The 25,624-nt window shown below is 35.9% G+C and overlaps 3 protein-coding genes across 14 annotated transcripts in view; 2 read left to right on the forward strand and 1 right to left on the reverse strand.

Moving 5' to 3' along the window:
- The first annotated feature begins 131 nt into the window (after positions 1–131).
- LOC143040305 (52 kDa repressor of the inhibitor of the protein kinase-like) lies at positions 132–9,600 on the forward strand. 7 transcript variants are annotated; one of them, XM_076211191.1, is made up of 8 exons: positions 132–361; positions 701–870; positions 1,731–1,775; positions 2,217–2,306; positions 2,411–2,498; positions 2,691–2,777; positions 3,605–3,708; positions 9,564–9,600. In XM_076211191.1, coding segments are annotated over exons 1-6 (522 nt in total). In that variant the 5' UTR covers positions 132–233; the 3' UTR covers positions 2,692–2,777; positions 3,605–3,708; positions 9,564–9,600. The 7 variants fall into 7 exon arrangements, with proteins under 7 accessions (XP_076067306.1, XP_076067304.1, XP_076067308.1 ...); XM_076211189.1 differs by having other exon boundaries at positions 2,411–3,708; positions 9,564–9,599; XM_076211192.1 differs by lacking the exons at positions 1,731–1,775; positions 9,564–9,600 and having other exon boundaries at positions 169–361; positions 3,605–6,878.
- LOC143040303 (uncharacterized) lies at positions 9,533–14,569 on the forward strand. The gene is made up of 5 exons (XM_076211184.1): positions 9,533–9,599; positions 12,056–12,124; positions 12,475–12,623; positions 12,745–12,777; positions 13,404–14,569. Exons 1-5 carry the CDS (start codon positions 9,533–9,535, stop codon positions 14,091–14,093), a joined length of 1,008 nt encoding a protein of 335 aa, XP_076067299.1. The 3' UTR covers positions 14,094–14,569.
- Positions 9,594–25,624, reverse strand: part of LOC143040304 (folate receptor beta-like) — a gene marked incomplete at its 5' end in the record, with an annotated part of 29,589 nt that continues 13,558 nt past the window's right edge. Inside the window, 3 exon segments of one of the 6 annotated variants that reach the window (XR_012967706.1) lie at positions 9,594–11,446; positions 11,572–11,650; positions 11,988–12,049. Coding sequence is in view for 4 of the 6 variants with exons in the window: in XM_076211185.1 (XP_076067300.1) it covers positions 11,603–11,650 (48 nt within the window). 6 annotated transcript variants of the gene reach the window in all.

Here is a 25,624-nt window from a genome sequence, read left to right on the forward strand (position 1 = left end):
ATAGCTAACACGCACTCTGATTGGCTGGAAGGTATTGCCATTCCTATCAAAGACTTTAAAGGAAAGATAAGAAGATTTAAATTGCGCCTGTTAATTTAGTAATTGGCAACTGAGTTTCAGTAACGCATAAACGAACACACACGAAACCGTCCAGAGTAGTTTAAGACGTTACTGGTCTGTCGTCTGTTTGTTTACATTTTTGACAGGCGGCAAATTTGACATTTTCAGTGTGTATGAAGTCAATGTTAAATGTAAGCATGGCAGCTCTAGTGAACAAGTCACATGCATGCATTATTTGCATGAAAAGAAAAGAAACTGACCCCGATTTGATATTTCATAGGTTCCCTAAGGATCAGGAACAGTAAGAATATTCATTAAATCTTCGTTTATTAATTTAATTAGTGTAAATATGGTAAACTAAATTAAGTTTGCGTTCAGGCCTTGTTTCAGGCTTTGTTATCCATGGCACACGTTACCTAGAAACGATTCTAGAAGCTTTAACTTGTATTTTGAATTAAAATGAAAATTTACAGTTGTTGCCACGGCTTCTATTATTTAGAAACGAGCATTTCATGTATTTAGCAAAGAGCATTTCAAAATGCGATCCTTTGGTAAAGAACTACCTCATGATTTAATGATCTTACCAGGGTAAATGGCAACTCTCCCCAACATTTAATGTTCATTTTGTATATTAAAACAGATGCTTCAAATGGAAAATAGCAATCAACGTTATCCAGATCAATGGAAAGACACCAGAACAACTAAACAGAAGCTACCGGGTATGCAGTAGGCATTTCTCAAGAAAGAATTATTTGGATGCAAAATCCAACAGGCTCTGTCACAACGGATGTCCAGATCAAAATCTAGAGGGTATGTCTTATCATAATTTTTATAAGTTGTTGAAAGGTACTGGGATGGCTGCATTGAGGAAGAAAAATATTAGTACACTAATAAAAAGAGGACTAAAATTTACATTCTTACAGAAACTACAGATTAAAAAACAAATTCAGATATATCAAGTATTTTGGCCTTCGCTCTTGCCTTGAGTACGAGGTGGATACAGTATGTTTTGGGGGTATTAGGGAGCTTGCTTGCCTTCCGTCAATCACATCCTCGGGCTACACCTAGCTCTGGCCTTTCTGCGTCTCCCTAAAACTCCAGGTTTCCAGATAAAATAGTTTAATATTGGGATTTCATCTCAGATGACTGGAGTGTGGTCTTTTCAGTAACATTTACTTTTTTATAAATAATGTTTACATATATCAATAATTTTGAAAGTGAAAATAGCATTACATTAAGCAATTGGAAACACTGGATAGTGTAAAACTGAACTCTTTTGATCAATATATTCTATTACATAAGATTAAGAGTGTATGTACCCATATGTATATATATATTCATATATATGTATTATATATATATATATATATACATATGTATATATATATTTATATATATATATGTGTGTGTTTTTATTAATTGACACATATATGATTATTTATTCATATATTACTATAGTAATTATTGTATTGTCTTTGAATTTCCTAAGGTGTCATAATTTTCACATTATATACTTAATTGTTTAAGTTAAATGAGAGTTTAATATATAGAGGCTCATTAAATTGTTGCTTATGTTGTAATTATAATATAAAGGTTTAGCCCAGAAGAAATGAAATAAAAATTGGGCTAGTTATTAATTTAATAGTTGCTCATTATAAAACATATTTCAGGCTCCAACTGCAGTACACCAGCAATTCCAGACTGTTCTCATATAGGTGAGTGCTGCAGTAATGAATGGCATTGAAATGCCAGCTGTCAATCAATAGCTGATAAGATCATTTGGTAAAGAGTGGAAAATATTAAGCAAAGTGTAATATTTGTAAAACAAAATAAAAAACAAACAAAAGAAAACTATATATAGTTTATTATTCATATATGTTTTAATTAACATAATCAGTTTCAGGAGTCAAAAATATAGACCTCCAAGAGGAGTCTGATGCATCAAAATTTCTACTTGTGTACCCAGATATAAATGTGCATGATTTACATTTTGGCAAGTTTTCATTTCTGTTACTAATATATGTGGTTATTTAATAATGTCATGGTATAATTTAATTTATAGTTTTCATAACCCCTGTTGCTCCCATATATTCAAGAATACACTTTCCTTATATTCTGTGATCATCTTATTTGTATCTCCTCTTATGCTTTTATAGGTACTACGGCTCAGTTTAGAGACAAAGAGAGTGAGGATGTGAGAGCCATCATATCTTCTGTGCCACATGAAACAATACAGTCATTTCATGGTATGTAATACCTTGTGTGTGCATGTTATGTTGATATTAGTGATTTCCTATTGACCTACCAAAACATAATGAGATACTAGAAAAAGTGATTAATATTTTTACAGATGAACCCAATCCTCAGCATCCAGCCTCAGGAGCAGATTCCAATGGACAACATGTGCCACCCTTTGAGCTTCATGAAAAATCTAAATGGTATATATGGGATTGACACAATATATTTTAAAGATGTACTGTATGGATATTTTCTGTGCATCATAATATGGAGATTTTATTAATCATTAGATTTATTTTCATTTTTACTGACTTTTGTAAAGTATTGCTGAATTTGCACTGACCCACCAATACATAATGAGATACCAGAAAAAGTAATCAATATTTTTACAGATGAATTAAATCTTGAGCATCCAGCTTCAGAAGTAAATTCAAATGAACAAGATGTGCCACCCTTTGAGCCTCAAGAAATTCTAAATGGTATGTATGGTTATTAACACAGTACAATTTAAAAATGTATAGATGTTGTCTGTGCATCATAATACGAAGATTATATTAATAGATATATGTATATATATTTTTACTGAGTTTTTTTTTTATATCAATTAATTAACTGACAGTCTAACTGATTTACAATAACAAGAACAAACCAATAAGTACTTTGTAAATTATTTAAGATATATTAATTGCAATCATATTAATGAATAAATTATGGTACTTATAATTTTTTTCAATCTCTATATTTACATTGTATAAAGTAAGGAAATTGTATGGATTGGTTTTTACTTGTATTGCTTCTACAAGCAAGTGTAGTGACGCAGCCACAGGCGGTCACACACTTCCCATAGTTGGCAAGAGGTGAATATGAGCTAGCCAATCAGGAGCCAGCAAATGGTTCTCGAGAGGCTAGCGACCTCTCTTGCCAACTACGCTGAGCCGCGAGCGACCCTTAAATAGGGCAGCGCCGGCCAGTCAGGGCAGAATAGTAGTAGCCACGGCAGCAGCAACAACATCTCGTCCAGTCTTGTAGCAGTCCCATCGAGCCTCGCCGTCATCAGCCGCCACCGCCTCTGACGTTAGGCTCACCGTCCAGCTACGACTGATCTGATCCACTAAGCAGTGGCTATTACTTGTGGTTGTTTTACCAAAGAGATTAGAATAAGAGACCAAAGTGAATTTCATTTTCCCTGGCTTGTTCGTACCAAACCACTACACAAGCATTTACAATTTGTAATGTCTAACTTATGCTTAGCATTACATAAAATCTTGTTTTATATTGATGTTTACTGGAATCATTTACTTTCCAGGGTCTTCATGCTGCTTCCCTGCTAAAAAGAAAAAACAATCTGCAGTTATCCATAGACAGAGAATGCAAATACGTAGATTATTAAAGAAAATTGAGAAAATAAAGGTAAGCAAAGAAAATCACAAACAGTACACCCCACCCTCTGCAATTATAAAAAAACGTTTCAAATTACCTCAAAGGACCAGCACTAGACTTTTTTCAAACCCAATTGAAGTTATCCGGAGTTTCAAAATTTGGCAGGAGATATTCACTAACACAACGATGCCTAGCACTAGGACTGTACTTCAAAAGTGCTAGAGCTTACAATTTTTTGGCCAGTATCTTTACATTGCCTTCAGTTCGGATGCTTAGGTATTGGGTGTCCCAAATCAATTTCAACGTAGGCTGGAATGAGGCGGTTTTAAAACTACTAAATCAAAAAGCAGCAACCATGGAAGACAAAGACAAAGTCTGTGGCATAGTGTTTGATGCAATATCAATCAAAAGCAGTCTTCATTTTAACATGAAAAAAGACTTGATTGAAGGATATGAAGATCTTGGCCAGTATGGCAGAAAAGAAGAACTTGCTCAGTATGCCATGGTTTTTATGGCAAAAGGTCTTTGTTCTAAATGGAAGCAGGTCTTAGGGTATTTTTTGTTTTCAAAATCAATAAAAGCAGATATCTTATATAAAATGGTGTATGATTGTGTGGCAAATTTAAAGGAAGTGGGATTGTTACAAAGGATTACAAAGGCGGAGCATGCCGACAGGAGACCTTTTGATCCATATCTAGGTCGGATGCGAAAAAAAAAATCATATTAATAATAAAACAATAAATAAAAACTATAATAATGTAAATAACAAATAAAATACATAAATAAATGCATAGGTATAGTTAAATAATAAACAAACAGGTAAATAGTAAATGATAATAAATTGACATATAACTAATAATAAATGAAAATCAGACAGACAAATGATAACAAAACAAAAACAAATAATATAACATAAATTATAATCATTACAGCATCTTACTTAGGTATTTATCTAAATGATTCTTAAAGCTTCGAACTGAACTACATTGCACTACCTGTGCAGGAAGTTTATTCCATGCATTTACTACACGGTTGGCAAAGTTGTTTCTACCTACTTCCAAATTTAATCTATTTCCGGACAGTTTGAGACCATTGTTTCTTGTCTGGTTCTCATTCAAGGTGAAAATTTGGTCACTTTTGATGTTGTCAATTCCCTTTAAAATCTTAAAGACCTGTATCAAGTCACCTCTGAGTCTACGCTTTTTTAGGGAAAACAGATTCATGTGTTTTAGTCGATTTTCGTATGATTTATTTTTTATATTTGGAATGAGTTTTGTGGCTCGCCGTTGTACTTTTTCCAGTCTGTCAATGTCTTTAATGAGATTCGGTGACCATACAGAAACAGCATATTCCAAATGTGGACGAACTAACGATTTATATAGCTTGTTAATGAGTGATGGACTTTTGAAATCAAAAGATCGCGCACTCAGTTCCAGAATCTTATTTGCTTTCTCAGAGGCTGAAATACACTGCTTGGATGATTTGAGGTCGTTACTGATAATTACGCCGAGATCTTTTTCACTATCCACTTTTGTTAACGAATTGCCAAATAACTTGTAATCGTACTTACTGTTATTTTTACCTATGTGCATTACCTTGCATTTACTTGTGTTAAATTTCATTAGCCACTTTTCAGACCATTGCTGTAATTGATCTAAATCTTCTTGAATATCTAATTGGTTTGAGTGATCATTTGCCACTCCGCACAGTTTTGTATCATCAGCAAATTTGGAAACAGTAGATTTTAGTCCATTGTCTATATCATTTATATATACTATGCGCTTGTGGCAGGGTCAGAGGAGGGATTGAGGAAGCTGGTGGCAGAGTTTGGGAGAGTATGTGATAGAAGAAAGCTAAAGATAAATGTGGGTAAAAGTAAGGTGATGAGATGTACAAGGGGTGAAAGTGGCAGTAGACTGGAAGTGAACATTAAGGGAGAGCGACTGGAGGAAGTGGATAGTTTTAGATACTTGGGTGCAAGTGTAGCAGGAAAAGGTGGAGTGAAGGTGGAGGTAGAATGTAGATTGAGAGAAGCGAGTAAATGCCTTGGTGGTTTAAAGAGTGTAATGAGAAATAGACATTTGGGAATGGATGCGAAGAGGAGACTGTATGAAGGAGTGATTGTGCCAACAGCACTGTATGGGGCAGAAACGTGGAACATAAGAGAAGAAGAGAGAAGGAGTTTGAATGTGTTTGAGATGAGGTGTCTGAGAAGTATGGTGGGGGTTACTAGGCTAGATAGAGTGAGAAATGAGGAGGTGAGGAGGAGAACAGGGGTGAAAAAGGATTTGGGAGAGAGGGTTGATGAAAGAATATTAGGATGGTTTGGACACATGGAAAGAATGAGTGAAGAAAGACTAGTAAAAGAGGTATGGAAGGCAGATGTGGAGGGAGTGAACATGAGGGGACGTCCTAGGATGAGGTGGATGGATGGGGTGAAGGGGGCTTTGGGGAAAAGGGGAATGTCTGTTGAGGAAGGAAGGGAGAGGACGGAAGACAGAGGTGAGTGGAGAATGGTTGTATATGGATGATGTTGTGACTGCATGAGGAGGAATAGGCGGGGGGGTGGGGGGTGGGGTAGTATGTGTGAGTAAATTTTGACGCAGCCCGAAGGGATTTCTCCCCGTCCTCTCCTTATATGCAAAGGGGGACGGAGAGGGGGGGGTCGCCGATTAAATGAAGCGGCCTTGCTGTGGATGTACTGTGTCTTGTGACACTGCTTCTGACCCAGGGCGGTGGGCAGGGTTCAGGGATGACCCGTCATCCAGGAGGTGCTCAGATGAGAGGAAGGGTGGGAGGGGTGTGGAGTGTATTTAGGGATGAAATGGGTGGGAGTGTTTTTATGCCTTTCCTTTTGTGGCTACCTCCCTTGGAAGGGGGAAAAAGCCTTGGTATATGTATGTATGATGAATAGAAGTGGCCCAAGAATGGAACCCTGAGGAACTCCACTTGCAACACTTTTCCATCCAGAAGTTTTTCCATTTAAAACAACTCTCTGTTTTCGACCATTCAACCAATTACTAGTCCAACCTAATAGACTACCACTTATTCCATGCAAAGCTAATTTAGTAAGTAGTCTTTTGTGTGGGACGGTATCAAAAGCTTTTGCAAAGTCTAGATATATTAAATCTATATTGTTTCTTTTGTCATAATTGGAGATAACTGTGTTGTAGAATTCGAGTAAGTTAGTCACGCAAGAACGTTTCCGTCTGAAACCATACTGGCTATCATTTATCAAAAGGTTACTTTCTAAATGATGTTCGATAGCATCTCTGATGATAGTTTCCATTATTTTTCCTACGATTGAAGTCAAACTTATAGGCCTATAGTTATTTGGTTTCTTTTTGTCACCTTTTTTGAATATGGGAGTAACGTTAGCTAGCTTCCATTCTCTTGGGACATCTCCGGATATGATGGATTTCTTGAAAATAATCTCTAATGGAACAACAATCTCATTTTTCATTTCCTTTAAGATTCTTGGATGCCAACCGTCAGGCCCTGGTGTTTTATTAACTTTGAGTTTGTCTATACACCTTTTAATTTTTTCTTTTGTTATATTTACCGTAGTGAGTAAGTTTACCCCAGACTTTTCACAGGTTTCAGTTTGGAATTCACTTTGAGGTGTTTCGTTTACGAATACCGAGCTAAAATAATTGTTTAAGATGTTACACATTCCTTCATTTGAATATTCAAGTTGACCGTCAGCAGATAATAGTGGACCAATTTGATTCCTAACAACCTTTTTATCTCTAATGTAACTATAAAATTCTTTGGGATTCTCTTTGGATTTATCAGCGATGTTCATTTCGTATTGTCGTTTTCTTTTCCTTATTGTCTTTTTTAAATCTCTCTGTATTGATACATAATTTTCATAGTCATTAGATGCACCCGAGCACTTATATTTCTTATAAGCCTGTCTCTTTTTAGCAATACTTTTTTCAGTTACTTTGTCGAGCCACTTTGGGCAAGCTTGATTTGGGGGACGTCTGTCCTTAAAAGGAATGTACATTTGAATCATCTTAGTGAGCGTATTTTGAAATATTTCCCACATCTGATCTACAGGTCTTTCGTTTAATTTTGTCTCCCAATCTGTGAGCTGAAGCTCCTGACGTAGTCCTATGAACTGTTTGCGATCAAGATCCAAACAATAGGAGCTTGTGTCGTAAACTTACCATATCACCCCAGTCACCTTTCTTTTTTCATAATGGTGAAAAGGTTTATTTTTTTTATGACACTCCCCATCTTATGAAAAGTGTACGTAACAATTTAAAAGTACATGACCTACAAGTAGGGGACAAACTTGTCTCCTGGAAATATATTGAACAGTTTTATTTGAAAGATTCAAAAATGTTATTAAAATTAGCTAAAAAATTAACAGACTCTCATATTTTTAATTCTGGATTTGATAAGATGAGAGTCAATTTAGCATCACAGGTCTTCAGTCGTACTGTAGCAGCTGGAATAAATACTCATGCAGTTTTAGGTGCTTTACCACCAGAAGCTGTAAATACAGCAGTTTTTATAAATAATCTAGATGAGTTATTTGATGTGTTTAACAGCAATAGTTTATTTCATTATAAATCTAGAAAGTGTGCTATAGCTGACAACAATGATAACATTGAATTTTTAAAACAAATGTCAGAATGGTTAAAATCTTTTAAGTTTAAGGGCTCAACAAGGACTATTCCTTGTATAGAAGGGTGGATTTTGAATATCTCAAGTTTGATAAATTTGTGGGAGGATGTTAAAGAGAGGAATTTTAAATTTTTGATAACAAACAGAATCAACCAAGATTGCCTTGAAAAATTTTTCAGTGTACTTAGAAATTCTGGGGGTAATAGTGACACCCCAACTGCCCCTAAACTTAATAACTTGATCAAAAATGTTATGTGTAGCCATCTGATGAAGCACACCCTAAAAGGCAATTGTTTAGATGACGAAACCCCAATGCTACAGTACCTGAAGATCTGTGATGCGGAAAAGAAATTATCAAAGTGATTTTGAGAATAAATATATAACTGATGTATATTCCCCTGCTAGGGATAATTGTACAATTCAAGATTCACTCCAGAATATTCTAGTAGATTCAAATATTGATAACTTTAATCCACAAAACACCATAAGTGAGAGTGAATCACCTATTATTGACCTACAAGAAGAAGACAGAGCATCATCAGAACTTAAGAAGTTTTTCTCTAATTTTAATCCATTTGAAGAGGAGTCAATAGAGTTATCTGATGTAGGTGATGCTCATCCGATCACTCCAGAAATAATCAATTTTATAAATAACTTCAATCCTATGGAAAGTGATGATGCTACTATAAATCATAAATATGAATGCTGTAACATATATTGCTGGCTATGTTTGCTATAAACTGTTAAAATTTCATAAATGTGGCTCTTGTGAACATTCATTATCAAATGGAGATAAGAATGATGTTAGTATTGATAAAAATAATATTTTCTTAAGAAATAAGGATTTGGAAAAGCAAAAATTGTTAGTTTATCCTAGCAGCAGTCTTACATCATTAATAGAAAATTATGAGTTTTTATTCAATGATAATATTAAAGATTTATTGGTAGAAAATAATATTTTTCAGAATTTGACGCAGATTCTCAAAAGTTTTCCTGTACATAATCTTAATGTTTGTGAAGGTGTTATGGACAATATTATAAGTATATATGCTAAAATGCGTTTATATTATTATATAAAATTCTTAAACCAGAAAGTAAAGAAAAGAAAATGTAGTATTTCTACATATTCATGTCCAAAAACAACAGGAAATTAGCCAAAATTTCACATACTTGAAAATTATATATTGATCACTGTTAATGGTGATGGCTGCATATATGTATGGATTTAAGAAATAATTTTATGATTTCAGAAATACAACACTATGAGTGTAGGGACATCTGTTACGGTATGTATAATGTGCAGTGTTACATGCACATACTATGCATGAATGGCATGCTTTTATTTGTCAGGCATGATTTCTTTTGCTTTTGATTTGTTTATCAAATGTGTACATTTTTTATGTATTATTTGTGTTTCTTTATTTGCATGTATTTGTGCACGTTTTTGTGTTGTTTTGTTATTAAAAGGAATGCATATTTTTTTATGTTGATTTTGAATCTATTTTACTAATGCTTTTTGTGCGTTTACTTTTTGTTTTGTCTTGTTTTTTCAAATGTAAATGTGATTTCTTTATTTAAAATGTATTGCTTTCTTCTATCACATTGCATGTTTTGTATAAACGAGTCGCTTTGTTCTGTTTATTATTGTTGTAATTCACTGCATGTTTCAGTAGAAGCACAATATTTAAATGCTTACAACTGTTTGAATATGTCGAATAAGCATGTTTCTTTTTTCTTTCAAAAGTAATGCAATAAACTAATGTTGATGCTCTCTTAACCACCTATGCTCTGTATTGTAATGTATTGCATCTCATTATATCTGAGCTTTACTTTTTGTATTGTCATTTTGCACTTGTTTTTGTAATTTTTATTTGCCTAAGATTGTTGCATTTGTTTACATGTTTAGAAAACATATTTGTTTAAAGCCTATCAATGTTTATATATTAAGAATAAATTCAACTAATGAATTATGTGTTTATGAAGTCACTTTTTCATTTGGATATATTACTTGGTGCATTCTAGTAGCCACCTCAGCCAAAGTCATACTAACCTTAACAAAAAACATGTAAAAAGGGAAGCAAAAATCGAATGAACCTTGGGAGGTAGGAGACATTCACTTCCTCAAGCTGAAAGAACCTACCCCAGCCTATGTGATAAATGCATATGGTAAAAATGAGAAATAGAGGACACTCACTAGCAAATACAAAAGATAAAATAAAATAACACAATAAAAGGCTAAGAAATACATAAGAAGGAAATACAAGAGCAGGCATATGATAAACTATGAGAAGTGGAAGACACTTGCTAAATCTGAAAGAACCAGAACATTATATATATAAAGATAGATATAAATATATAGGTATATCCCACTAATGAATTTTTAAATATTGGCAATAAAAATATACAAGAATGCACTTCTGCATTTTATTGGTCCTTATTATACAACAGCAGTTAATGTGAATGTAGCTGCCATACAGAAATGCATCTGTGTCATACGTGCAATCCATTTCAAATATATTAGGCACCAATTCCAAATGCATATTTGAAAATTGAAAAGAATGTAGCATGGATACCAAAGTAATATACATATATTTGCTTTGATACATTTTCAACATATATGTGTTGGAATTAGTATATGTACTACATTTAGGATAATGATAATATCTAAAATATTTTTTACAAATGTTCCTTAAAACGGGTAATGGACGTATGAAAATTTGAAAATTCCGCCTTAGAGCTTTACCGTTCGCTTCATAGATGGTGCTATTATGGAAGTGTTTGGCAACTTTTTAACGCACGCACTTTTTATATGTATTTGGTCTGAGTCTTCCTATCTTTCCTTCATAGTCTTTGATTCCTATCACATTCAATAATTACAATTCTGAGGCCCTAAGGATTATGATAATTGTTTTATATGAAAAGAAGATCAAAGTAGTAACTTGTTCCTGGCATTAGAATTCAAAAGAATTGTCCATAAGACTTGAAATAAATGGTTGTGTTGTCTTGTGATACCTCAACACTGTTCAGACATATGTCTAGTGAGGGACGTCCGTGTCAGTTCATGTGGTTGTGACTTCGTCTTCCAGTTATGTGAACTTGGTGTAGTTTATGCTATATATCCGTATAATACTTGCTGAAAAATAAAAATTAAAGGATTACCTTATTGCTGTATGCTATTGACATCCGTATTAAAGCAAATATATCGGAGAAATGATATTTGTTTTGAAATGCTGCTGAGATAACACGAACATTGCGTACATCATGGACGACTGCTGTAACTGCTAAGATTTCATTCCAACCATTTATCCCCAAAATTTCCACCAACATGGAGCGAGAACTGTAAGTAATGAATGAAAAGTATTTTGTTATCTCCTCTTATATTATTACAGTAAATAGTTTCAGCCTGTTCAAGGACCTTAATTTTAGTGTAGGGCTGTACATTGTTATTTGTACATACCATCATAAATACATTATGATAAACGATTTTATGTTATTATATACTTAGTAATTTTATCCTTGACAATGCCCAAAATACATACATGTTTCAAAGCACATGCAGTTTATATTGTTGGTATTATTTTGAATTTTTTTTATACATAGCACCAACATCACATTCATAACCAGTATTCATCTTACCAAATCAATTCCTGTCTCTGCCATGTTACTATACTCACCAGAATATTGGAGAATTTTCTGTACCCTTTTTTTCTTGTTCCTACATAAGTACTTTGTTCCCCTTCAGAGGATGAAGAAGAAGTGGACAACCCAGAACCACGTGAATCACTCACAGAGGAGGGTGTCCGAAAACAGAGTAAGTAAATTAGTGGTATTGGTTGGACACTTATACTGAAATATTACAATACAAAATAATCATGTATGCCAGGGCATACATCAGTACTGTAATTCTTTGGATGAAACTCTATGTAAACAGTCCTACAGATTGTTTCTTCCAAACAGTAAAGCTTGACCATAGGGTAGCCTCTAATTTTTGTATGTTTAGGCCCTTGTGGCTGACTATGTCAGTCTTTAGTATTGTGTTGTGCTTCTAAATATACATGTAGGTCACACATGTATTTTTTCTTCACTGTTTCTTATATCCTGTATAATTTTGCACTTGAAATGATATGACTTCCTTACTATAATGAGTGCCTAATTTTTCAGGGAAGGGAGGGAAGGTGAAAGAACTGTGGAATTATGCGGCTACAGAAGCACTCCTGCAACTTGTCAAGGCAAACTACACGCGCCTAAATGACAAGAAAACTACAAAGGCCGTTGTGTGGAAGGACATCACCAGAGTGTTGCAGGAATTGGTAAGTTATTATGTAGGCCATGCGAGTTCATTTTCTTATTGATATTCACCATAATAATCTGTTAGTAACCACAATTTATTACAGCTGGAGTATCACATTTAATATATTTTTTTTCCTTCAGGGACTAGCAGGCATCCAACTGCATCACATTGAGGTATTAGTTAAATGAAAACTGTTATGATGTATGCATGTCTATTATGTAAGCAGTGCATGTAATATGTTCCTGTCTGGATGTTGCCTACCACCAATGATGCTTTTCTGTATGTGGCATATGCTATGTGTCAGGCCCTTATGTTATAATGGGTAGCCTCTCAGTGTTACCTACCTTTGATATTGGGAAGCTGGTTGCCAACTGCTTGATTCGTACATGATTTTGTACATGCACGTATGAATACTAATAGCTTTTTAAGTGACAGCATGGGTATGGTAACTGGATTCTGTATTATAATTTTAGTGCTTCATCATTACTTCATTCCATTTTCCTCCTCAAGGTTAAGGTACCATCGTCATGAAGCATCACACTGTAATTCACAGTGTGATCTGCATTCCAAGACTGTAGTGCCCCTGCTCTATGTCTGTGTTTTGTATGCTATGAACCTAAAAAAATTCTTCACATATTTTTGGTTTAAAAATGGTTAACCAGACCATTACTTTATGTGCTTCCCAATTAATGACCTCTCTCTGTCAAATGTGTGTTTAGGAATCCTTATGATGAAAAGATGCATGTATCAATTAATATTGAAAAATATTAATTCCACTTTGACTTTTCCCCCAAATTAGATCACAGGCGTGGAACTGAGACAAGTTGAGGGCAAGTGGCGCAACCTCAAATCAATATTCCATCATTATGAGGACTACGAGAAGGCAAGTGGGAGGGGAAAGAAGACTGAGCCACGATTTTACAATCTCCTGTCTTCAATTCTGAAGAATCATCCCCTGTCCCGGCCAGATCTGTGTGTGTTGGAGGGCACAGAAGTGGGTACTAGGAGTGTGGCAGAAATGGAGGTTGACAACCCTGTGGAAGAAGACCCAGCCACACAAGCCTCATTACTAGACCCTCAGCATGGTGAAGCCTCGCAACGTGCCCCAACTCCTCCTCAAGCATCACCACCAGATCCTCAGCCTGCTCATGCCTCACAAGCCCCACAGCCTGCTCCAGCCACACGTGAGGAGCCACCTGCAGCCCGAGGGAATGTCCCACCCCCACCCCCAAGAAGAACAAGAACCAGAAGCTTAAGACCCTCTGCAGACAGAAAGGAACTGTTATTGTGCGTGAAATATATGAAAAATACACTGAAAACATCTAGTGATAAACAACAAAACAGTATGGCAGAACTAAAAGAACTTTTGTCTTGCATTGCGGTACGTGATAGAGAACGCCACGAAATGGACATGGAGATAAAGAGGGAGAGGTTGAATATCCTAAGATTAAAAAGAATTGAATTAGAGCGCAGACAAAACAATGAGTGATTTTGTAATAAAATATAATACCAAATAACTACATGGTGACAAATGACTATAACACAATGTTTTGACTCTCTGAAGTCCTCTTCAGGTGTGATGTGGCACATATAATTGGAGGTACTGGTGCTTGCATTGAAATGGTAGAATGGTAGGTTGGAGAGAATGCAGAGGGCAATGGAGGCAGGAAGAGTGTCAGAACCGGTAACTGAAGTCACCCTTGTGGTCTCTGACTTGTCAGAAAGACTTCAGTTACCGGTTCTGACACCCTTCCTGCCTCCATTGCCCTCTGCATTCCCTCCAACCTACCATATGAACACAAGCAAAAGTACATCCAATTATATGTGCCACGTCACACTTGAAGAGGATTTCAGAGTGAGTCAAAACACTTTTACAAAATTTTGGGAGGCACAATCAATAAAAACCATGTACATATATGTGAATTTTGTATATTTTTGTAACATATAAAGAAATGTAAAAAACAATATATTTTGGCTAATTATTGAAACCCTAAACAGTCATATTCCAGGTTGCTTTTACAGTTAGCATTGCCACTGTAGCATTGCCACTATTGCCTGCCTTTTTAGCACACCAGCCTGGTCTCGTGGCAGGGCAGACAACAATGAAGGACTGAAATACTCAACAGCGTCATCCACCAGCCCATCCCTCTCGAGGATGTTAATTTCATCAGGCTGAGTTATTGATATGTTGTGAAGAACACAGCATGCTTTTATTATTTTAGGTATCCGAAGAATATCGGCATCTACATGCTTCAATCGTCGAAACCTACCTTTTAAGAAACCAAAAGCATTTTCAATGGTAACTCTTGCTTTGGAGAGTTTAGTATTGAAGAGAATTTGTGCTTGCGATAAGTTTCCAGAGTTCTTAAATGGTACCATTACATGCTTTTGGACTCCAAAGGCAGAGTCTCCTACAATATGATATTGTGGTGATGGGAAATAATTTAGGTCACCGTTTTGGATTTTTTTATAAAGTGAAGTTGACTTTAGCACTCGGCTGTCATGTGCAGATCCCGGGAAGCCCACTTGAATGTAGGAAAAACTTTTATTAGGCAAGCAAACTGCAAGTAAAATGACACTGTGTTTTTGTGTTCTATCAACATAATCGGCCTGCGTGGGTGATGGAGCTTTGATGTTAATGTGGCATCCATCCAGAGCCCCTACCACACCGGGAATTCCTCCCATTTCTTGGAATTCATGTGCAATTTCAGAAATTTTAGGAGGAATTGGCCACAAAAAGACATCCTTTCCTGCATTGCACCCATATCTGCCTCTGGCTGCATCTCTGCCACGCTTGCAACTGCCAATAGAGGCATCATAGGTCCTGATAGAAGAGACTGGTTTTCGTCATCTTCCATATAAGTATCAGAGTCGGTGCTGCTGTCCATTGTCTCGTCCCTTGGCTCAATTCTCGTACTCTGGCTTGATGGTCCCACCACAGCTGCTGTCTATGTTATGATCCGTACGACACTTTTTCCGAGACGGTGCGAGCGAGGGTCGTCTGGCAGCACAGTAAGTCGTGTTTACCAAAAACCAGCCAGAACATCAGTGTTTGATATTCTGATGCGCTGGTAAAAACGCCTTAGATATCGTACATTCAGGTCTAATCTAAATGCAGCAGTAACTTTATTTGTAAGATATAAGTAAAATTCCTTGTTAAGATATGATTAAACACGGTGTCTCAAACAAACAGCTACAATCCTCCTTATCCTTCTTCTTTTTCATCTATTTCTTTTCTCTTTTACCTTTTTTTTTTTTTTTTTTTTTTTTTTTTTTTTTTTTTTTTTTTTTTTTTTTTTTTTTTTTTTTTTTTTTTTTTTTTTTTTTTTTTTTTTTTTTTTTAATTCTCCAGTCGCAAAGGAACGGGGTCCTACGAGAATTACAAAGGCGGAGCATGCCCGCCTTTTGGTCCATATCTAGGTCGGGTGCGAAAAAAATCATAATAAATTAATGAATAAGAATTTTAATAATGTAAATAACAAGTAAAGTGAATAAATGCATAGGTATAGTTAAATAATAAAACAAACAAGTAAATAGTAAATAATAATAAATTGACATATAACTAATAACAAATGAGAATCAGACAAATGGTAACAAAACAAAAACAATATGAAATAGATTATAATCATTACAGCATTTTGCTTAGGTGTTTATCAAAATTATTCTTATAGCTTCGAACTGAACTACATTGCACTGCCTCTGCAGGAAGTTTATTTCATTCATTAACTACACGGTTGGCGAATTTGTTTCTACCCACTTCCAAATTGAATCTATTTCCGGACAGTTTGAGATTGCGAGGATTAGATGAGCCAGATGTGTGGACGAGAGAAACCTTTCCGTAATTTGTGAGGAAGATAGTTTCCGAAACTCAGAATTTTGTTCCGAAATTCGGAAATGGGCGTTGAAGTATGCCTTGGGTTCGTTTCACACAAGGTCTAAATATACTTATCTATACTTACTAAATATACTAATATATATATCCTTAGATCTTGGTTTCACACGTATCGAATTTTCGCCGTGTATTGTTTTTGCACACACCACTTTCTCATCTAACTTGTTCCAAATGTCTATTACTCTGTGAGGAAAGCTGTTCTTTTTCAGATCTCTTCTATAGCTGTCTTTCTTGATTTTCTTTCCGTGTCCTCTTGTATTTCTATCATCCCATTTTATTAGATCCTATCAATAATTTCTATGCCTTTCATGATTCTGTAAATAGCTATCACATATCCTCTCTCTTATTTGCTCTAGTGTCTGTAGCTCAAGTTTTGCTAGTCTCTCTTCATATGATAGTTTTGAGTGTGTTGGTGCCAATTTTATAATTGCTCTTTGTATTCTTTCAAGTTTTTTTTATACATTTTTTGTACTTGGTGACCACATCGTTGCTGCATATTCCAATCTTGGTCTTCTCAGAGTGATTAGAATTTTCTTCACCATTTCTTCATCCAGGTATGTAAATGCCATTTTGATTGTTCTTATTAAATTATAAGTTTCTCCAAAAATCTTATATGTTTCTCAGGTGACATATTCATAACAATGACTCCCAGGTCCTTCTCATTTTCTACTTTTTTTATTCCTTCTTCTCCCAATTTATATGATCCTGTTATTCTGTTTTTGCTTTTTCCAAATTCCATTATACTACACTTTTTAGTGTTGAACTCCATCTCCCACTTCCTACTCCATTCCCATACTTTATTTATATCTCTCTGTAATGACTCACAATCTTTTTCCGTGTTCACTTTTTTTAATAGTTTTGCATCATCTGCAAAGAAGCTCATATAACTTTCAATTTCTTCATCCATATCATTAATATATATAGCAAACATTATTGGGGCCAAAACTGTTCATTGTGGAACACTTATTACTTCATCCCAATTTGAGTGTCTCTTATCACTACTCTCATTTTTCTTTCTTGCAAAAAGTCTTCCATCCATTTCAGCAGTTTGCCCTGTATTCCTCCTTCAGTTTCTAATTTCTTAAGCAACTTCTTATGTGGTACTTTGTCAAAAGCTTTTTTTAGGTCTAGAAATGCACAATCAGCCCATCCATCTCTTTCTTGTATTATATCTATTAGCCTTGAATAGAAACATATTAAATTGGTGACGCATGATCGTCCTTGTCTGAATCCAAATTGCCTTGGATTTAGCATTTTTTTTTTTTTATATATATATTTTACCCAACTACTTTTGACATCTTTTTCATATTTTCTTTTCCTCTCTGCACACTTGCACATATTCATTTCTATAACAAGTATATATTTTCCATTTTTCAGGTCTTTTGTTTTTCTTCTATTTGGTCCAAGCTTTATCTCTTTTGTCTTTTAACTCCCTACAGCTTTTGTTGTACCAGCACTTTACATATTCTTTTTCTTGTTTTTGTCTTGGGACATACTTTTCCACTCCTTTTTTATATTTTTTTTGTCAAAATATCCTATTTCTCTTCCACTGTTATTTCTTCTTTGTATATTCTTTCCCAGTTTTCTTTTTGAAAGAATTCTCTTATTTCATAAAAAAGAAAATTCATACATCATTCTTCCTTTTCTATATTGTTCATTTCTTTTCATGTATTTCTCCTCGTTTAGTTCCAGTTCAATCAATATGTGGTCACTTTTACTTATTGGTGTCTTATATTCAATCTTTTCCACAATTTTAGGTTCAGATGTGATTATTAGGTCTAGTCTCGATGGTTCTTCTTCATTTCTATACCTAGTGTCCTCTTGTATCCGTTGTGTCATTGTATGGTCAATAATCATCTCGAGTAGAACATTTCCCCATGAGTCATCTCCACCCTTTACTGTCATCTCTTCCCAGCAGACTTCTTTGCAATTAAAGTCGCCCATCATAACTATTCTTCCTCCATCTTCCATTATCTTATTCAATGTTATCCTTGTGTCTTCTAACATACTTTTATGTTCACTCTCTTCCCACGAGGCTGTTTTTGGGGGCACGTAGTTTATTACAAACTTTCTGCTCTTTTTATCTGTCTTCCACTTCGATCATAATCATCTCTACTGTATTCTTTCCATATGTGACACACGTCACGTTTATATCCTTCTTAGTCAGGAACATAACTCCACCCCCTTGTTTTGTCTCTCTGTTTCTAATCCAATAATTATATGTATCATGTCCTACACTGTAGTGGACCTTTTAATTTCGTTTCTACAATTCCCATTATGTCCGGTTCTTCTTCCTTCAGATAATCATTCAGCTCATTTAATCCTGTTATTAATCCATCTATATTTGTGTAAGACTTTTAATTTTCTGCTACTTCCATTGTATTTTCTGTTTCCCTTTTTTTCTCTAGTATGTCCCATTTCCTTACTTTCATATTCACTACTCTCAAGTAGAATTTTTCTTTTTCTGACTCTGTTCTGTTCCCGTTTTTTTCCTTAGCTTCTTGGCTTTTCATTTTTTCCTCCTTTCCTCTTTATTCATTTCTCTTTTTATCCATACCTTTTTATATTGTTTACTTGCTCCTAGTTTCCCTGTTTTTGCCAAGATATTCTCTGATGTCGTTTGTAACCTGAATTTAATCTTAATTGGTCTGGTCTTATCTGTACTATACTTTCCGAGCCTATACATCTCTTCAATTTGTTTCATGATTTCAGGTTCATCTTCCTTAACTAATTCTAGTAAACTGCTTACTTTTTCTTTTTCCTCATTGATTCTTGAAGTTCTATCTAGGTTATGTTTCTCTTCCATTCCTAATATAATTATACATTTCTTTTTATCTGCTAAGTCTCTTACTATATTCTCTTTCTGTCTCATCAATTTAATAACAGAGTCTTCAGTTTGTTCTTTCATTTGCTGTTTAATTATGTCAGTAAATGCAACTTTACTGTTCTCTTGGATTTTTTTTTCCAACCCTGTGCTTCTTTTGCTATGGACTCTTTATTCTCTTTGTTCTTCTTTAATTCTTCATTCTCATCTTTTACTTCTTTTAACTGTCTTTTTAATTCTTCTATTTCTTTAGTTAGGTTTTTGTTCACCTTCTCTAATTCTTCCAATTTGTCAACTCTCTGCGCAATCTCTGCCATTTTAACGAACCTACTCTCCCAATGTTCGGTCATTTTTTCAAGTTTTTCTTCTAGTCTTGCTAACTGGGGGAGGTTGTTATCCCCCCCCCCTCATTAAATCCCTGGAAATCATTATCCTCACCTTCCATTGTGCTGCTCTTATCTATATTTCTAATCTTTACAATTTTGTTAGTCCCTTCATTGTCACTAAATTGACGTTTGTTTATATGGTGTCTGCCTGCCTGGACCAAGTCCCCTCCTTCCTCATTTCCTTCCATTTCCCTCAGTAATCCCTCCCCTTCTCCTTTTTCCTCACCTTCCCACACCACGAGCTTTCCCCTTCCCTATAAATACAACAAGGTATTTCCTTGACGTTGAGATCCACGTACATTTTGATTTTTCTTCGGAACTCCAATCTTCGCCGTCCATCCAACGAAAGTGTGTGCGTGTGTGTGTATGTGATAGGGAGAAGTACATTGCCACCAAGTGTTTCCATTCGAGTCGTAAAAGGCAACAAAAACAGGACGGGGTACCTTAAAAAATCTGGGAGGAGTCTTCTAACCAGAACCCTAAGGTTTGGGTCTTTTAATGTACGTGGACATGGTACATATGAGAGTAATAGGGAAGAGATAGGCAGTATGTTTGAGATGGATGTGTTGGCATTGAGTGAAACTTTGAAAGGGGGGCGAGTTTGTATTTGGGAGTATAGTTGGGTGTCATGAGTGAAGAGAGGATGAGAGAGGGAAGGGGTGGCTATACTAAGTGAAAATATAGGTAAACGTGTAGTGGAGTGGAAGGTTTCAAGGTTAATGTGGATGAAGGTGAAACTGGGATGGTAGATGTGGATTTCTGTAAGTCTATATGGGCCTGGTAGTAAGAAAAGTGTAGAAGAATGGGAGGCTTTTAGGATAGATTTAAATGAGTACATAGAGGTTTTAGGGAGAAATGTCAATGCTAGGGTAGGAGACGAAACAATAGACGGAGTGGTAGGGAAGTGTGGAGTTCCAGGAAAACATCGTAGAGGAGATGGTGATGTATCTAGAGAGTTGATGATAGCAAATACAGTGTTTAGGAAGAAAGTTAAGTACACATGGGAGTGGGTGGTGAATGGATGAATGGTAGACAGGGCTTTAATTAACTATGTGAGAAAAGGTAAGGATATTTTTTGGGGTTTATGGATTTGGAAAAGGCTTATGACAGGGTAGACAGGAGGGCACTGTGGGGAATATGAGATAAATGGGATAGGAGAAAAGCTCCTGAGAGCAGTTAAGAGTTTTTATGAGAGTAATAGAGCCTGTGTTAGAATTAGATATGGAGAGAGTGGTTTGAAGTAAAGGTGGGACATTGCCAGGGATGTGTTATGGTGCCTTGGCTGTTCAATCTATACATGGATAGGGTGGTACAAGAAGTAAACACAAGGGTAATGGGCAGGGGATAGATGGTTAAAGAAATGGAGAACTGGACATAAGCTTGTTGTTTGCTGATGACCCTGTGCTTGTCGCAGGATCAGAGGGATTACAAAAGTGACAGAGTTTGGGAAAGTGTGTGAAAGAAGGAAATTGAAGATAAATGTGGGTGAATATAAGGTGATGAGATGTACAAGGGGAGAATATGACAACAAATTGGAAGTGAGTATTAAGGGAGAGAGACTGGAAGAAGTGGATAGCTTTAGATATTTGGGTGCAATTCCGGTGGGAAAGGGAATGGAAGTGGGGGTAGAATGTAGATTGAGAGAAGCAAGTAAATACCTTGGGGGATTAAAAAGTGTAATGAGAAATACACATTTGGGAATGGATGCTAACAGGAGATTGTATGAGTGATTGTACTGACTTCACTGTATGGGGTAGAAACATGGAATGTAAGAGAGGAAGAATTTAAATGTGTTTGAGATGAAATTCCTGAAAGGTATGACAGGAGTTACTTGACTGGATGGAGTGAGAAATGAGGTGAGGAAAGTGGGGGTGGAAAGGGTGTTGGGAGATAGGGTTGATGAAAGAGTATTGGGATGATTTGGACACATGGAAAAAATGAGTGAAGAAAGATTAAAAGAGGTGTGGAAGTCAGAGGTGGAGGGAGTGAACATGAGGGGGCGACCAAAGATAAGATGTATGGGGTAAAAGGGGCATTGGGAAAGAAGGAGTGTATGTTGAGGAAGGGAGAAGACAGAAGATAGGGGCGAGTGGAGAATGGTTGTGTAGGGATGATGCTGTGATGCATGGAAGGGAGTGGGTGGGGGATGGGGGAGGTGAGGGAGTATGTGTGAATGATATTTTGACACAGCCCAAAGGGATTTCTCCCAGTCTTCTCTTTTTCTGCATGAGGGGACAGAGAGAGGGGGGTCACCATTTAAATGAAACAACCTTGCTGTGGATGTGCTGTGTCTTGCCACATTGCTTCTGACCAAGGGCAGTGGGTGAGATGCAGTGATGACCCATCATCCAGGAGCCAAGAAGAGACTCCCTCTCTTCGGGTTGGTGCCTGGAAGTGGAGTATGTTGGGATTACTTTGAGTTTGGTTACCTTCCTTGTAAGTGGGAAAAAGCCTTTGATATATGTCTGTCTATATATATATATACATATACATATATATGTATACATATATACATATACATGTAAACATACATATCAGCTATCATGATGAAAAAAGTCAAACAAAAGATAAATGGTAATATGAACAGAATAAATAAGGTGTAATAACACTTTTTTTTTTTTCTGAATTTATTTCTTCCTTGATACATTCAAAGTAGTCTGTCCCCACATATCCAACACAAGAAATATAGACAAGAGAAGGGAGAAATGCAGTCCTGTACATATTTGACTAGTTTTGTACAGTAAGGAACTTTCCATAGTTTATGTAATGTAGTACAAGTGGCCCTAAGTACAAACTGTAACAAAAATAAATTCATTATTTCTATCTTGACTTCAGCCTCATTGCTCATGAAAAGAACCAATGTGATGAAAATACAAGTATTCATGCCACTCTAGTGTAATGCTACATTCTGAATGTATGTCTTCAACACTGACACTTTATAATTAAGAAAAACCAATCAACACCAAACAATGGAGGGGTAGTCCCTCAAAATGAATAAATCCACCTAGCAATATTTAGCCAGCAGAATATATATAAAGAACACAGTAATCATCTTCACTGAGCAAAGTTTTAACCACTACATTTGGTTGGGGTGGGAATTATATATATATATATATATATATATATATATATATATATATATATATATATATATATATATATATATATATATACTGGTATATATACAGTATATAATATACAAACAATGGCTTTTTCCCCCTTACAAGGGAGGTAGCCAAAAAACCAAAGGCATAAAATCCATTCCCACCCATTCCATCCCCACATATTCTACTCCCATTCACCCCCTCCCTCCCTCTCTTCTTGGCTCATCCTGGATGACGGGTCATCCCTGCATCAACTGCACAGATAAATTGAACTATTTTGAAGCCTATATAAGGCTTCCACTTTGCCATCACCTTCACTCCTCACCAGCTCTCCAAGAACAGGAGTGGGAGAATGTATTAGGGACTGAGCATTGTCTGTTCTGGTTGTAATGGGTAGACCTGGGAGTAGATTGGCAGCTCTGTTGGTGGCAGTCTCTATCTGAATGGTTATAGGAGTTACGTAGAGAACAGTAAGAATTTGGTTGTTTGATGACCTTTGGGGTCTTGTTTGTTATTACCCATGCTAGCTGAGTGGTTGTAGGAATTGTTGGATGTATTGTATGTTGTATGTGGGGGGTTCTTGTTTAGTCGTTGGGCTTTGCATTCAGTGTCTGAATGTGATGTTGTGTTATGAAGGGAACACATTGTATTTTGTCTCGAGCGTTGTCTGCAGTCCCACATATTGTGGGAATTGGATTGTAGGTGGTGCCAAGGTTTTTATCTATAGGTGCTCCTGTGTTGTGGGGGTTAGGGTGGGTTGGTGCATTGTTTATAAAGGATATTGTGTTTATTCTGGCTGGTTGAGCATTGCTGAATCTATCAATTCCACATTGTCTGTTATGTCAAGGATGTATTTGGATGGGGAGGTGTCATTTATGTCAATGTCAACTCGCTGGGGCTCTGTAGGAGAGAGGCCAAATGCTGAGTATGGGATCCAATATATATATATATATATATATATATATATATATATATATATATATATATATATATATATATATATATATATATATATATTTTTTTTTTTAATCCCATACTCTGCATTTGGCCTCTCTCCTACAGTGCTGTTGCAGTCGTTGCTACTTTTACTCATCGCTGGGGCTCTCTCACACTTTATGGGGAGGACCATGAAAAACATGGAGAGGTCAAAGGGATTTGCTGTGTCATCTCCCTTGACATATTTCACACCATGGTTATTCTGTGAGACCCATTAATCATACAGGTAAATACACACAAATATCTATTATATAAAAAGTGGGAAAAAAAAAAATTGCATTACTTGTTCATTGTTCTTTGAAGGTTCCTATCAGTCAAAAGGGTAGACTATTGATGGTTGCTGTAGGTAGGGGTCCACCTATTATATATATATATATATATATATATATATATATATATATATATAATTATGAAGTTAACTTTTTAAAATTGTGTCTATAATTATATATAATTATAGATGAGAATGTGTATATATATATATATATATATATATATATATACATATATATATATATATACATATATATATATGTGTGATTACGATTATGCAAAAAAAAGAAAAAAAAAGAATGATACTTATATAAATTTGAATTTGATGGTGGGAACCTGTGTGAGCTGGGACATGCTCTGGGTTATTTTTGTTCTTTTACTTGCAGGGTGGGTGTGAAGAAATTGTGGGTGCCTCTCTGAGTTGTAGAACTGGTGAAGGATGGTGAAGAGGGCTGGGTGACTACCAGTTACATTAGCTGCGGGACCACAGGAGTCGTAGAAGCAGGGTGTTGTGAAGATAGCCGCCAAGCGATGTGTGAACTAGGCAGGTGACCCTGGGATGTTGTTGAGGGTTGGCGACTACCTAGTTACATAAGCTGCGGGACCACAGGAGTTGTAGAAGCAGGGTGTCTTGAAGATGGTTGCCAAGCGATGTGTGAGCTAGGCAGGTGACCCTGGGGTGATGCAAATCCTCTGCCAGGATTTGTTTGCAACTTAGTTGATAAGGAAATTTTTTTTGTAGTATCAGAGTTAGGAGTTCTGATGACACAGATGATTTGATCAAACTGTAACACTTTGTGTATGGGGGACTGTTTTCTTCGTATTATGTCCACACAATGTTTCTAAAGCAAACTATAACCAAATCAGTTAGCGGTTACATTATTTTACATAGATGAATTTCACTTCAACACTTATGCACTCATGTAGGCAGGTAAAGTTTGTGTATGTTGCTCACTAATGGGTACAGGTATACATAGTCACTTTTGGTTCACTCTCCTTGGGCACTGGGATTCACTTTGTGCCAATTCTTTCAGAGTTGGGTGGCATACTCACTGCCACCAGTATCTTTGGTGGGTCAAATCAAAGCATAAGACCTTTACAAAGGCCTATTAATGTTTGATTACAGCAGCAGACCTTCCTTGGTCTACTTCCATCTCCTAACTGCCAGTTCCCTCTCACTGCTGCTTTCGTACAGTAAATTTGTTGATAAAGCATTTTGAGGGGTTGGCAATCTCACAAATGATTTACAATTTATCTTAGTGATACTAGTTTTGGAAATTAGTATATGATATAATATTTTCATTATAAAGATGTGTAATTGTTTCTTGTGATTTAATCATTATGGTTATTAATCTAAGTTACAGAGTTCATTGTGTATGAAGAAAATGTGTTCTTACGAATTGGGTATTTCACAGTTTGGTCACGTGAAGGAAGAGCTTTGGGGCATGTGTGCATGTATGTTCTTATGTAAATTGTGATGTAGTTTTCCATGGGTATTGTTGCAATATGTGGGGTTATAGGTAATGGTTACACTTTACACACAATGAA

The sequence above is a fragment of the Oratosquilla oratoria genome, chromosome 28 (genome assembly GCF_046742065.1).
Source record: "Oratosquilla oratoria isolate Oo_2021 chromosome 28, ASM4674206v1, whole genome shotgun sequence".
Lineage (NCBI taxonomy): Eukaryota > Metazoa > Arthropoda > Malacostraca > Stomatopoda > Squillidae > Oratosquilla > Oratosquilla oratoria.

Coding starts and splice junctions, on each gene's coding strand:
- LOC143040305 (XM_076211189.1), top strand. CDS start 234: ATGAAGTCAATGTTAAATGTAAGCATGGCAGCTCTAGTGAACAAGTCA. Junction 871..1,730: donor TCCAGATCAAAATCTAGAGG/GTATGTCTTATC, acceptor AACATATTTCAG/GCTCCAACTGCAGTACACCA. Junction 2,307..2,410: donor AACAATACAGTCATTTCATG/GTATGTAATACC, acceptor ATATTTTTACAG/ATGAACCCAATCCTCAGCAT.
- LOC143040303 (XM_076211184.1), top strand. CDS start 9,533: ATGGATTTAAGAAATAATTTTATGATTTCAGAAATACAACACTATGAG. Junction 9,600..12,055: donor GTGTAGGGACATCTGTTACG/GTATGTATAATG, acceptor GTTCCCCTTCAG/AGGATGAAGAAGAAGTGGAC. Junction 12,125..12,474: donor GGAGGGTGTCCGAAAACAGA/GTAAGTAAATTA, acceptor CTAATTTTTCAG/GGAAGGGAGGGAAGGTGAAA.